Here is a 14,777-nt window from a genome sequence, read left to right on the forward strand (position 1 = left end):
ATGAACACAGCTCTGGGGATTTGTGGACTAACTGAAATGACCCAGCAGAGGCAGCACAATATATTTGGGTGAGATCATTCCGAAACAGGGGGTTAAACAAGCATTTCAGTAGTGAGGTAATGTATTTTACAAAGTCTGGTTTTTAACCCCTGAGGGATATTCCTTAAAAAGGGCATGGAACAGCTCAATTACACATAAGAATTGTACATAATAATGAATCTCTCTTTATCTAAGGATAAAAAAGATATTTATCTAAGGATATTATCACCAAACAGATTAAAATCTGGCTCAAAAAGAGTATAGATTTTTCTAGACTATTCTCACCAAGTACCTTAACATTGTCTTCTGTTTCCATGTATTTAAGTAAATCAGACATTTCATTAGAAGCAGCCATTGAAGCGTGGTCCTAAAAATAAGACAACAAAGTCTAAAATCAGTCAGTTTGCAGGAGGGTTAGCATGATGGGTTTACAACTTCCATTTGCTTTTCTTAGTAAACAGACAAAAGTGGCTTACCCCTTTCACATTGAGCATTAAGCCAAGATCTCTCAAAAAATCAGCAATCTGGACTCCAGTGACATGAAGAACAGGGAGTTTTCCTCCAATGGAAATTCCTCCATACCTGGAAGTAGAGCATATTAGTATCAATCACTTATAGCTAACTACACTCATGAAAAAATCAGAACTCTCTTAATGAATATTTTCTTTATATACATAGCATAATTTATGTGTAGCTTGTCCACTTGCTTGCTGACCAACTAGATAAATCTTCAGAGATTTTGCAAATGCTAAAACCAAATTAACTTGTGAATGACTTCGGCAATTAACCTGATTAAAGGAGTATTCTGAGACCCTTTAGAAAGACAATTGCAGCTTGGAAATCTATAGAGCAAAACAATTTATAATACTGACTGGTTCAGTTCTGCTTCTGCCCCTTTCATTTGACATTATAATCCATTTGTTTGGAAACCTGAAACATCCGATTCCCTATTGTTTTCCTAACACCTCATAAATAATTAGTATCTCAAGTATTAATGTGGTGTTAATGGAAGAAACAATAGATTGATACATGACTAAAGTCAAAGCTGGAAGCGGGCTGGGGACAGAATGGGTAAGACAGAAGATTGCTGCTGCCTTAGGAAAAGAAGGCATCTAGAAATGTTGATGTCAAGCGGTGCATAATAAATAAAACATTGTATTAGTTAGTATGTCCCTGTCTGCACACTGAGCACTTCAATTTAATCCCACAACCAGTACTACACCCCCATGAACATACTTTTATAAAGAAATCCACTGAAGGAAGCCAGTTCTCTGATTGCTACTGGTTAAAAGTGATGGACAAAATATGTGTTTTTAGAAAACACTTCATGAATGCAAGGCCCATTTCCTTAAGCAATTCTCAAAAAGAATAATAATATATTTATCATTGTTCAGCAGAGACTGTACAAACCTTTGATTACCTTCTATGTCTTTGGTCTCTGATTTTAGGCCTATGCCTGCTGATCTCAGGAACACCTAAAGTGTAAAGCTGATATTCACTACAGTTGGTGATGGTTAAATTACATCAAGTGCCAGCTTCTGGCACCTTTATGCAAATCCTGAGTAAGTGTACAGAGGGCTCCCTGCCTGTATTCTTTCATGTAGGCCATGAAGTACCAGTAGAGACAGCTCTAGACAATATGGAGCTCACATTATAGTTTTTACCTGTGTATTTGCTAGGCTAGTGCTCAGATTATTTTTTCAAATCAGTGTGGGTCAATGTTTCTGGCAGACATGCCATGAATTAGCTCTACATCCTCCCTGCATGTCACTCTGATCCCCTTCCCCTGCCTGAACTACTGCTTTGCTTTCTGTTCCCTACCCTGTGCTCCCCCTCTCTGGTCTACTGCTCTGCTTTCTGCTTCCTGTCTTATGTACCACTGTCCCTTCTCCCATCTGCCAAATGCCATGCACAGAGGCTCTCTACACCACTTGTGGCACCTGGCCACAGGTTGGCCACCTCTGCTCTCCCCCTTCTTCAAAGTCATGCTCCTCTGTACTGTTATGGATATGGCCATATCAGAGGACTGCTGCAGTACAAAGGGGGCACACAGAGCTCAGGTACTGGGCTCACACATTGGTTTGTCTCTAGGGTGCAGAATCTGAATGTACTTGGGGTGGTTTCATTGCTTGCTGTCACACCTGCTAGGTGAATACAGCCACACTTCTCAGTAAAGCCCTCAGTGCTCCTCAGTGCTGTCTCACACAACGTGCTAGCTTCTGTAGTCATCTTTTTGTCTAACCTGTGCTACCTGCCACAGTCCAGGGAAACCTTTTTAGGCTCCAAAGTTAAACAGATAGATATTTGTTACTTATATTTTTACTACACTATTTTATTAAACAGTTTCCTACCTTTGCTCATTGACCCAGTATTTGCTCTTCAAACTGCAACAAAAAAAGTACTATGAAAATCATATTTTTTCAAGCTTTGAGTCAAACTAAGCTCTGGCTCAAATGTAAGATAAGCTCACAAGGGTGACAACCAGGTTAGCTAATGTCTATTCAACACTTTGAGCAAATCAAAAGTATAATATGCGAGATGTGACAAGCAACAGAAACATCACACAGAGAGTGATTCCTACCTCCCTTTTATAAGTGTGGGATAGGTTTTCACCAGGAAATCTGTGATATTTCTGTAGGTGAGATCTTGAAGAATTTCTGTGCTCCACTGTACTCGCTGAAAGGCAAAGAAAATCCAGTCAGCTACAGTAAATGTCACTGCCCCTAAACTCATCAAGTAACTGTTTGTTAGAAAAACAACACAACTGGTTTTGTTGCACAGGAGCTTGCGAGAAAAATAACCCTTTTCTAACTTTAGCTTGTGGGGTTCCCACCACCAGTGAATCCTGCAAATTCCACCCAGTTTAGACTCTAAATACCTGTGCTTTGCTGAGGTGTGAGGAGAAGTCAACCATGAGAACAAGAATGCAGCTGTCAAAGTAATGACTGATTGACTCAGTTCCTCACAACGCACACCATTAAAGTTACACTGCTGTTTGCCAGGTTGCTTTATTAAAATAATTAAAGCTTTCTCTTCAAGGGTATGAAGAGTACAAAGTTAATTTCTTCATCCAGATTCACAAAATCTTAAAACCCCCACACACAGTTTGCTTTATTTTCATAATTTATTTTAACAAAACAATGGAGCAGTGATGTTTACAGTATCCATTTAGCAGCCATAGTAAGGCCACAAAGTTTTTGAATGATTCAAAGGATTCAGAACTCTCTCACTAATTTGACCCGGGGCATGAAAAATTTTCCTTAAAAAAAAAAATGCATAACTTCAAAAAGCATTGTGAATTCAGGTTGAATTTGGTGAATAGCATCAGCTAAAAAAAGAAGAAAATGGATGGAAGACCTGTGATGTTTTGCTTTAGTGTTTTATAAAGAAAAGATATCAACTTTTCAAAATACCATTTTTGTTTTGAAAATAGCCAACTTTTATTTATATATGAAAAAAGGATTTAAAAATAAGTAATGCTAAATGTTTTGTGAAATAAAATGGGAGGAGGGTGATATTTTAACCTGGAAAACCAGTAAGTTTTCATTTTGAGTCAACCTGAAACCAGTTCTTTTGGTTCAGTCAGAAAAGTGAAAACCTAGTTATTTAGACAACTCTGTTTGTAGGAAGAAAGTGCCTCACAACAAAATATGTGTGTGGACTGAGTGAACAATGTAATAAATATCCGTGCTGCACATGGTAGAGAAGTGAACTCCATTTCCATTTGGGGTAAGTATGGATCCTGGATGACAGGCTCAGTAGCTCTCCCAATAAAATATACCTGCTATCCTGTCAGAAAAAAAACTTGTACCTTGAGGTATGTAGAAAAAGCATTTAAAGCTGTATTTATAACTGAATCGCTGATTCTCTGAATCAGCATTGAATCTTCACATTCGGATTCAGCTGAATTGAATCAGGGACAGTGATCTGAATCAACTTATTGAATCTCTGTCCCCAATTTGGGCCAAATCCGAATTGAATACGGCCCATTTCGCACACCCCTAATACTTTTCTGTGAATAAAACATGGCATGGAAAAATCCACCCAACTCTCCTACTGAATGCAGGCTGCCATTTATGTACCATCTCATCCCTTTCACCTATTGACAACAGGCTGCTGTAAGTGCACTGGGGGCAGCTGAACCGTACCTGAGGGGGAGGAAAGCCTCCAGCTCCTGGAGGGCATTCAGGGAGCATAGTGAGTTTCTTGTGGGTGCTGCACTTGCAGGAGGGGGGAGGAATATCAGGGCTCCATGTACGGACCCAAAACACGTTGGTTATATTAGAAGAAACAGTTGGTACGTTCCAGGCAGTTGACATATTACCGCACGGGTAGTTCCTGTTACAAAGGGACACAGTCTCTTTAACAGTGTACATACAGATACAGCTCACAGGCTACAAGCTATGTATTTGGCTCATAAGCACACAAAAATGTGATGGCTTAACTCAGATATTTGCTCCTTTTGCTTTTTTTAGCCCGTGTGATGTTACCAATGAAAAAATTGTCTCCCATAGCACTTGATTAACACCAGTGAATTAATATACCTCTGATGTTATTGTCTCCAGTTTGCAGATGGGGATCTGAGACCCAGGCAGGTGAAGTGACTTGCATATTGAAGCACATGACAGACCCAATGTAATGTAATCCTTGTCTCCTGGCCCTCAGTCCTGACTCCAACTTTCCCCCTTCACTCCCTCATCAAACAGTATTTTCACGGCCCTTTTATTTGGAGCTCCACATTGTTCCTTTCCCCACTAATATGGGAGATGGGGAAGCAGTGCAGGCAGTGAGTCTAGGGGAGGAAGGAATCAGGCTTCTAGGCAGCAAGACTGAGGAAGCAGCCAAAGAAAAGGACCAGATAGTTGGATATCCTGAGCTACTGAGAGGAGGCCCAGCTAAAGGAACACACAAGTCAAGACTAGAGGAAGGACCAGGTAACTTATGAGTCAATGCAGACAGTATAATTCACCTTAAATCATAGTGAGGACAGTTAAAAAATCAGTCACAGTACTTTTCTACTGCCACTTTTTCCAGGTAAGCAATTGCAGCAGAGAAATCTGTGCCATTGTGAATTAAAGGTACAGGGCACTGGGCTGTGGAAAACAGGTAGCCAGGCTGTTGTGAATGGCAGGGGAAGCTTGAAAATCATTGTTTTATTTTATTGCTCTACAGGTGTATATTGTCATGCTGTCTAATTCTTTATGAGCCTGACTAAGATCCTACATAGAACAGCATTTGCTACCTTCTAGTTTAAATACATAATTCTGTGACTCATTCTTAATCTGATAACATTTTATCTTAATAATTGTTGTCTTCAAACTGGTGAGATTGCTTCTGGTATTAAACATGACACATGCATTTCACTGACAAGCCAGACCAAATAATGCCTCCTTTGATACACTGTCCCGTGGACAATATTCTTCAAGAGACTTACGGAAGAGGCTGTTCTTTCATGCAGCGATTGCCAAATCCTGGTTTATTCAAGAAGGCATCAGTAAGGGAAACCATCTGCTCACTGCCAGGGCGCTCATTGCTAAGGAGATTGGACAAGATTTACTTTATAAAAAGATGTCAGAGTGCAAAAATAGAATGCACAAAACAGATGATGATAGTATAACACAGGTAGACAGGTGGCTCCAGCCAAGCAGTCTCATTCTGATAATCAATATCCTTTAAGAGTAGAAGATATGCAATGATGCAAAATTATAGATATTAAAAACACAACAACATTCCAGGAGCATTTAAAAGACAAAGCTATGACCATTTTCTCCTAACAAGATATCACTTTCAACATGCATCTAAATATACATAATAAATCCTTCCTAAATAAGTCTAAGAACTTCTTATGAGGAAACACAGATCTTCCCCTCAGAGCCATCCAACACAAGTTGTTACACAAACTCAGCAAACAAAGCAAGCTCGTTTCCAGTTTTCAGCATGCTGAGGTTAGAGAACCCTACTTGCACCAGGACCAATAACACTAGAATATTGGACACTGCCAGTGCCAGCTGCTGTATAGCAATAATTTTCAAACTGTGCTATTCCACCCTCTAATCAGTGTAGCTACTTTGGATAAAAGCTTCACAAGCATCACAGTCTTTCATATTGAGGCTTTATGCTAGTTACCATCCAAATTGGGACACACATGGATTCCAGAGGTTCTTTTTTTACCTGCTAACCTAAAAAGAAAACCATTTCTGCTCTGTGTGCGCTACAAGATCCATATCTTTACCAAGTGTTTTCCAAGTAAATTCATTTGTGACCATATTTATGGACTATATGAAACTGGAGAGGTAGTAAGTAAACAGGAGGCACAGAAAATCTGCTTGATGACCTGGGGTGATAAGGTCTGAAGCCTCTACAGCTAATAAAGGAAGATTCAGTTTTTATATATGAATGTGCTTAATACCCAGCAATATGAACAGCAGTTGCCCCAAATGGGAGACTATAGCTAAGCAATGGCATCCATCACATCAAACTAAGTTTATTTTAATCTTGTCCAGCTATTTCATTCGCATGCAACGAAGTACAAACAACCCTCATTGCAGATCAGAAGAAACTTTAATATCAAAGCACAGTACTCTATAGCTTGAGCTAACAGTGCAGTTCTATTGCCTATTAGAAATGCTTTTGATACTGCATTTGGACTGCTGAAGGAAGAGAATACTGCTTTGTAAGTTGTGGAGACTGTAAAACCAGGGTCAGGAACACAGACTATACAATAAGAAAAAGCCTGAGAACTCTTGTTTTACACCGAGAGACTAGGTCCGTTGAGCTTGGTCCTCCATTCACAGCAATTTCATGCTAATATAACTGAACTGACTCGACTAGGGTTATTCCTGATTTGCATTAAGACAAGTGAGAGGGCACTTAGGTGCAATAACATAGAGGCCCAAAATGCTATGGAGAAAGCAGGAATTAAAAAATGATTCCTCTCACCTGAAGAAAACAAATTGGTGTCCATAGATCCCAGGGTGCAGCGTTAAACTGGGATATTCTCCAAATGGAGGGACAATGAGTGTAAGTATTAAAGCCAGCAACACAAAACTAGAAGGGAGAACAATCTGCAGAGAACATGAAAAACATCACACAGCATTACATATACATTTGCATACAGCTCAGAAAACACACATGCAAGGGAGGGACAGCAACGTCACATGGATCAGAGGCCCACTCTGGCTCTTAAACACTGCTATTTAATTTCCAGTGCTACCAGCAAAGACTAGTTGCCACAGTTCTGTTTTGTGTCAAAAGAGTACCCCGGGGTCAGTGATAATCAACCAAAAAAACTAGAGAGAGGCAAACTGCAGACTGAGAGAGAGCAAGAGAGACAAGAGGAAGAACAACTGGAATGTTAACAGAACATCCTTCAGAAGGGCATAGTTACTGGTCCTCACACTACAACCCTCACTTTTCATAGAGATGTCCTAGGGAGCACTGGAGTTAAGGACACTGTAGGGAAGAGTCAATTATAGCAGTGAGTCAGTACCTGAGCAAGGAAGTCCTTTTGGCTCCGGATAGCATGGCAGAACCGTTTAATGAGCAGTGCCTTGATTTGCTGGTGGATAAGCTGGAAACCTTTATACTGATAGGAAGCTTTGCCTTCACTGCCATCTTCTGCCAGGCCTATGGGAGTTTGAGAGGTGCTGTTCACTGCTGGGGGGGTTTGTTCAGCCTTCTCATTTTCCTCAGTGGAGATTCTTGTGGGAGCAGAGCCATTTTCTTGAGCACTTCCTATGTTTGGGAAATTGAAATGACCATGGGAATCAGGGGCAGATCTAGGGGGGTGCAGCATTGGTGCAGTTGCACACCTTAGATTCCTGCTTTATCCAAACAGCAGCCTGGGCGGGGCAGCACCATTTCTATTCAGGCAGCGCTGAGAGTGTCAATTGACTTTGTGGCTCGCTGCAATCTACCTGACCCCTTTCCTTGTTAATGGTCTTGATGTTCCACTCTTCAAACTATGCTTTCCTTTGCATTATTGCTGTTTGTTAGCCATTCCTGGTAATGTCCTTTTATTTCACAGCCCTGCAGACTGTTTTCAGATCAAGCTAAAAACTTTAAATCGGGTGTAGTAATATTAACTCTGGTATAGAAATGACTGACAGTAAAGTCTTGGGTGCACTGTCAAGATGCTCAAGAAGACTAGATTTTGTTTTATGAATCTGTGTAAGAGATGTATATTTAACTATAATGACTACAGGACAAATGAAACACTCTCTTTTGACTATTTTGATCATTGTTTGCCTAGCTTGTTGTGCTTTTTAAACTTAATATATAACCTAGCAAATTAATGCACATTCCAATAAAATTATATTTGTTTTTGCTTTCATCTTAAACTGAATAATATAGTGTTAGGGCCCTGGCATATTAGTAAAGCTTCCAGTTTCAATTTAATTGGAGAAATATGAGTCATGTTACATGTGATAAGGCACTACACCACCTGCACACCCTTTTTCAAAAACCTAGATCTGTTCATGGTGCAAATTAACTTTGATGAGTGGAGACTAAGAGGATATTTCAGCCTTGTTCATTTGGAGTTGATCCAAAACCTACACATTTCCAATAACTCTCTTGTTTTGCTTACAATTATTGAACTGCTGCTATTGTCTACTGGTACAATAAAGGCAGACAGCCAATCTTAATTCCTTATTCTTTTTATTTTACACAAGGCTGTGAATGGGCTAATCAAATCTGCAATGAACAGACTAACAGGAATTGAAGTGGATGCCAAAACCACTTACACTTCAGGGACACAATGCACATGAACATTTCTTCAGTTACTTCAACAAGCTTATTAGGTATTGGATCAGACCCTAACATCAGCATCATTAGATGACCAGATGTAATGAAAAAATAAAGATGCATAGGGCTGGAAATTCTCAAGTGCATTCTTACTTGGCTATAGGAAAGCAGAACTTGCCAAGAAAAGTGTGTCAAATATTGTATCATGGGTTCTTACCTGTGTTCTGTGTTGCGGGGTCAGCCCCTGCAGTGACCTTCAGAAACACCTGTAAAGATATGTGCATCTCCTGATTAGGAATATGTATAGGGTAATCCTACCTATGAAACTTTACCCATCTCCTATACATCCTCTGTAATAAAGAGCTCTAAGTATTTCTTCAGAACTCTTTCCAACTACAGAATCAAAGATCCCACATGAGAGCGCTCAGGAAGCAAAAATGTGTGGAGGGAGAGGAGAGAAACAAAGATGAAAAGAAAAACATCTGAAGTGGCCAGTCCTGCTCTGATGTGCACCAGACCTGGAATCTTGCTCAGTTCCCATCTCCAAAGATCTGCTGTATATATTACAGTTTAGGTTGGATTTGGAGGGGATTATTATGGCTCCATGTTTGGTATCAGAAATGCTCTTAAAATGTTGTATGAAAGGACTGACACATACTCTGAAGCATCTGTTACCTCTTCAAGCGGTGTGTCTGAAATCCCAAAACTGCTAAGTCCTAGGTCATCCAGAGTTTCCTCCAATTCTCTGAAGAGGCTGGCGTAAGAGCTTTGTTTAAAATCTTTATTGGGCAAAAGGTAGATGAGTTCCTGACCAATGTTTTCAATTAATTTTGCTTCAGGAATATGATGATGAATTAGGGTTGTTAGCTGATTCAGATCCCCTGTGAAGAGTCAAACAGTGTTCAGAAAATGAATATTTAAACATTCTGGGACTACTTCCAGAAGTTGTTGCTTGTGTTTTATAAAAGAGTGGTCTATTTTTATTATACAACATGCAGATATCTCTGTTAATAGTATACTAGACTGGGATGCATCCTGGCTAGCTCTGATCCTTGAATTATGTAGCATGAAATGATTTTAGGTCTGCCAACACCATGCTTTGATCATTAGGAGTACTGACTAGTGCTCTTTAGAGATAAGAAAAACTGGTGACACTCCAGGGCCTGGTTGCTGTGCTTTAAAGCTTCTTTCTTTCTTTCCTGAATCACATATTTTAACACACAGCCATTTCAAAGCCCTCAGTCTACAATTAGGGTGAACCAAAACTTATAGTTCTAAGTGTGAGACCTGTGATATATCAGAAAAGTTGTTTGCCACAGTAAGATAAGCACAACTGCAAACAAGCTTTATCATACTCTAGAAACAAATGCTGGAAAAAGGAACCTCACCCTCAGGTTCTGTGACGTGTAAGGGGCAGTACAACAAGGGGAAAAGTTGGGTTCCAGATTATGCACTGGACCATACAAGTAATTCCAAATCTTACCATCCAGTTCTTGTTCAGGAGCTCCCTCCTTGTGTGAAGAAGCACAGTTAGAGCAGGGGCAGGAGCAATGGGAGTCACAGCTGCAGTGGGTCTAGGACCGATATAGAGAGGGTAGTAAGAGCTTCAGGTATGTATCATACATGCAAAGCCACTATGTAAGACTATCTAGCAGGGATTGTTTTATCAGCCTTTACCTGACATCAGGCAGTGAGAAATTTGTTTTACCTGAAGTATCTCAAACATTTTATACTCAGATTTAAAGACACTTGAGTGCAAGCAAGAATGACAGAGGAAACAAGTATATTCCACATGAGAACAATACTATGCCACTTTGCATCTGGCCTGGCAATTCCTCTGAATTTTAAATAACACACATTTATTTGGGAAAGTGAAATATTCAGTGATCACATGTATGCAGACCCAAGGGACCACTAGGAATATAAAACAGGACCTAGAGCAACAGAAGCAATCCAGGTCCCTTCTACGTAAGATGTAGGAAATTGTTTTAGTCCCAAGTAATTGGCAGGCTGTTATAGTTCCTGAGACAACCACTAGAGAAAGGAAAAATCATGCCATTGCCCAGTGTATTACAGAAGCACACTGCAGATGGACTCATATGAAGGAAAAAGAGACTCTGGAGGTAGCTATTCAACATAATCAATAGTAGAGCATTTTAGCTGGCATTTAATTCCAGAGTTGGATGCCTCACTCCCACCTGTGTCTTCCATAATATGCCCAGCCTCAATATGTACATACATTTATAAAAGCAGAGATCTGTTAAGGGATGAACATCAAAATGTCCACAGTTCCATAATTTAGTAAGGATGTGTCTCCTTTTTTCATTACTTTATTCCCTTTACAGCTTTTGTGCACAGCAACAACAAACAGCAGTTGCTCAGATTCTGTCTTCTGGCATTATCCCATGGGTATTTATTGGCACTTTTCAGATTATGTGAGCTATAAGGGTACTGAGTACTTACTGCATCTTTTCGTTCTTTACATCGGATCTTTTTCATCTTGCGGACCAAGGTAAGATAGAAGCCAGTTCCAAAGATGTTCTTCAGGAAGATGGGAGAGCCTGAGCAGTACAGTTTCCCTTGGGATATGATGGCAATCCGGTCTCCAAGGATGTCAGCCTCGTCCATATGATGGGTTGAAAGAATAATGGTTCTGCCTAGGAGGAGGTACACAGAGGCTCTACAAACTACAGTTCTCCACTACAGTCAGAACTCTACATAGATTACATTAGTCAACATAGCATTACATTTCCAAGCACAGGAACTGAAGATTTCACTATGAGCTGATACTGAGGGGCTGGGCCTTAAGCTGGCAATGCCAGTGAAGTAGGGGTGAGAAAATGAAGCATAAGATGTTCCAGATGTAGGTGCTCACGTGTAACCAGGGAAACACGTCACTATGAGACTCAGGGGCATGAAGAGCTTGCAACAACTCCACCATCAACAGCTTTGTCCCATTAAGGTGATGCATCGTGTGGCTAGCTTCTCTGATCTCTGCACTAAAACTGCAGGTCGAGACATTTTGCTCCCATGGTTATGATGCCCTTGCAGAACACATTCCACAGTTGACCATTATTGATCAATCTCTTGAGAGATTCACACATATAAAAGTGAATGCTCGTTAAAAGAGGTGAAGAGGAGCTGGCAGATGGCACAATAATGGTGGGAAACAGCAGTGACCAAGAATTAGAAAGCTTGGACATGTTGTCTAGCGAGAGAGAGATGGTGCCTGAATTCTGAAATCTCTCTGAATAGCACCTTGCTCCAAGAGTACTCCAGCTGTAGCCAATGGGGCTAGTCACAGAGGAAAGTGCCACTTGGTGCAAGAGGGGCAGAATCAGGCCCATCAACAAGATGTCTTTGTGCGGCACTCATTCACACCTGGAAGAAACTGTAGGGGATCTGTGTGTTTCACGGGTTCTTAAGGAAGCTGAAGCTTTCTCCTTCTATAGTATTGGGATCTGTAAGCAAGAAGATATGCACACTTCTTCAGAGTGGTTTGGCATATCTGCAATTTAAGCCACAGTTCTGCTCACTTGCACACTGAGTGAGTAGTTCCTTCCAGCGTGAGCAATGCCACTGACATAAATGAGATGATTTACCATGGTAGGCACTACTCTGTGAGTGAGGGCAGGTGAACTGGGCCCTCTCAGCATGGTTTGGATTGCACTGCCCACCTCACATGCAGTTACTGTTTCATATCTCTGATTTTAGTGCAGAGCTCAATAAAGTCAGTCTCCAGACGCTGCTACCATGGATTGACCATGAGGTGTTATTTACGTGTGTCATTCCCTTATATTAGTGACAGTTTATGCAACATGCGCCATACCAGAGAAGGGCTATAAAAAGCATTTTCTTCCCTTAAGCTGGTTACCTGAACGATACTTCAGTAGAAGATCCCAGATAGACCTCCTGGAATATGGATCAACTCCAGAGGTGGGCTCATCCAAGACAACCACCTTTGCCTCACCGACAAAGGCAATGGCAACAGATAGCTTTCTCTGCAAGCCACCTATAAGAACATAGAAGCACAATTGCAGGAGTGAGATGGAAGAACAATGCACATTGCAATAAGAGAAGATACCTGTGAAGATCCATCCAGAACACATGCCCCAAACCCAAACCACCACACAAACTTCTTCTGAGGTTCCCACTGGATGGTTAACATTTTCATTATTTTCCATGCAACTCCTCCATTTGTCAGTCCTAGCCAGGAGCAGAAGCAAGAAGTTCTGGAGCTCTTCTAAGGTTTGTTCACATGATAATATTGGCTCAAGTTTGTAGAAAAAAGAGGTTAGGGAAGTAAAACTTTTGGCTATTTATCAAACCAATCTTTAGCTCTGAGCCTTTAATATTGCATTACATTCTGCTTTACCGCTTCAATAAAATGAACAGCCCATGTGCAAATATTACTCAGCAGTCCTACAGTAGAGGTTTTCACATTTTTTATCCCCTGGCCCACCTCAGCCTCCCATGGCCCATATCCTCTACAGCATGAGGGCCCAGTTTCCTCCCCATCCCCAGTCCATGCTTCACTGCCCACTACCCCCTCAGCCCTCTACACAGCCCTCATGTCCTCAGCTCTAGCTGCCGTCCTGCTGCCAGCCTCTCTCCAACCCAGATTACAAGCTCCTGCACAGCTTCACAGACTAGCTTCCTCAGGGTCCAGGCAGGCTTCAGACATACCTGAGCAAGTGCCCTGGAGCTCTTTATCCATTCTAATTAGCTCAGTCTCTTATCAGGGATTAACTTTCCTGTAGTACTGCACTAAGGTGGTAAGTACTATATCCTGTGCCAAAACTAGTGTGTCTGAAGCATTACAGTCTCAAAATTGTTGTGGTTGGAGAGGAGAGGTTCTGACACCCCCTGGATCTACCCTTGCAGCTCATTTATGGCACCGCAGCCTGCTGTCCCTGGAGTATGCACCCAAAACACTACAGCAGCACCATGATAAAATGTTGCCATTTGGAATGTTACCCTAGAATGCTTTTTGATTAATGAAGGGAACACATATTTTGGTATAGTAATATATGCTTTTATCCAGCATAAAAATATCCGAACACTTCAGATACATTAGTAGCTGGTGCTTTAAGGACAGGTTCTATCACCCTCATTGCTTGAGCAATCCTTTTACAGTGAATGGGTCTGTCTGAAAAGCCAAGGAATATTTAGTGCCCACAGCTACAGCAGGATTTGGCCTTACAGAACTATAACTGAACAGAGCAGAACAAAAAGCACAGAAGACTTTGAGAACAAGTCCTTGAGCACCTGACAGGTTTTGGGCCTCTTCATTCCTTTTATGGGGGAGACCTATCTCTTCCAGCATCATCTCCAGCTCCAGCTCAGCTTCTTTTTTGGATCTCCCTTTCAGTTGGGCGTAAAACAAGATGTGTTCTGCTACAGTAAGGCTGTGAAATCAGGCAAAGACATAGAGGCAGTTTAAATTAACAAGCAAATTCCTTGTCCGAGCAGCAGTCAAGTCACCATAACATTCCTTTGTTGGAAGAGAAGAGCTGGTTTACCTTTTACATGGCCAACACTGGCTTGCTGGCTGCTCTTTGGTACCACTAGAGCATGGTATGGTACAGTGTTTTATGCCCTATCATACTTTTGCTCAGTGGTCACCAACCAGTGGATATTGATCCACCGGTAGATCTCAGAGCCTCTTGCAGTAGATCTTGGAGCCTCTTGGAGTCAATCCGAGGCTAGGATGGGGGGCTGAGTATCTGTGTGCATGCACACCCCAACACGTCGGTCTGTGGGGGAGGGAAGGGGCTAGATTGAGGCCCGTGTGGTAAGGGACAGTGCCGCAAAGGCAGGAGCAGGGGTAAATTGAGTGGGGCCCTAGCCAGGTGGGACTTACCTGCTGGGGAGGTGTGCTCCCAAATAATTTTTCTCCCTCTACCTCGGTCTGCCCCCCACTTCCCTCCCCACAGACTTACCTGCTGGGTTGGGGGGGGAGGGGGGGAGGGGGGGGGGAGCGGCCCAGGGTA

At 41.6% G+C, this 14,777-nt stretch overlaps 1 protein-coding gene across 1 annotated transcript in view; it reads right to left on the bottom strand.

Moving 5' to 3' along the window:
• ABCA4 (ATP binding cassette subfamily A member 4) overlaps positions 1–14,777 on the bottom strand; it is a 109,282-nt gene that overhangs the window by 28,869 nt on the left and 65,636 nt on the right. Inside the window, exons 22-35 of the mRNA XM_006021864.3 lie at positions 14,053–14,192; positions 12,659–12,796; positions 11,248–11,441; positions 10,268–10,358; positions 9,460–9,665; positions 9,002–9,050; positions 7,529–7,773; positions 6,979–7,103; positions 5,474–5,572; positions 4,188–4,377; positions 2,621–2,715; positions 2,391–2,423; positions 516–621; positions 332–406 (exon numbers count right to left, since the gene is read on the bottom strand). Of these exons, the coding sequence (XP_006021926.1) occupies positions 332–406; positions 516–621; positions 2,391–2,423; positions 2,621–2,715; positions 4,188–4,377; positions 5,474–5,572; positions 6,979–7,103; positions 7,529–7,773; positions 9,002–9,050; positions 9,460–9,665; positions 10,268–10,358; positions 11,248–11,441; positions 12,659–12,796; positions 14,053–14,192 (1,786 nt within the window). The remainder of the gene's footprint in view (positions 1–331; positions 407–515; positions 622–2,390; positions 2,424–2,620; positions 2,716–4,187; positions 4,378–5,473; positions 5,573–6,978; positions 7,104–7,528; positions 7,774–9,001; positions 9,051–9,459; positions 9,666–10,267; positions 10,359–11,247; positions 11,442–12,658; positions 12,797–14,052; positions 14,193–14,777) is intronic.

This window comes from Alligator sinensis, unplaced genomic scaffold (genome assembly GCF_000455745.1).
Source record: "Alligator sinensis unplaced genomic scaffold, ASM45574v1 scaffold199_1, whole genome shotgun sequence".
NCBI classification, from domain to species: Eukaryota; Metazoa; Chordata; order Crocodylia; family Alligatoridae; genus Alligator; species Alligator sinensis.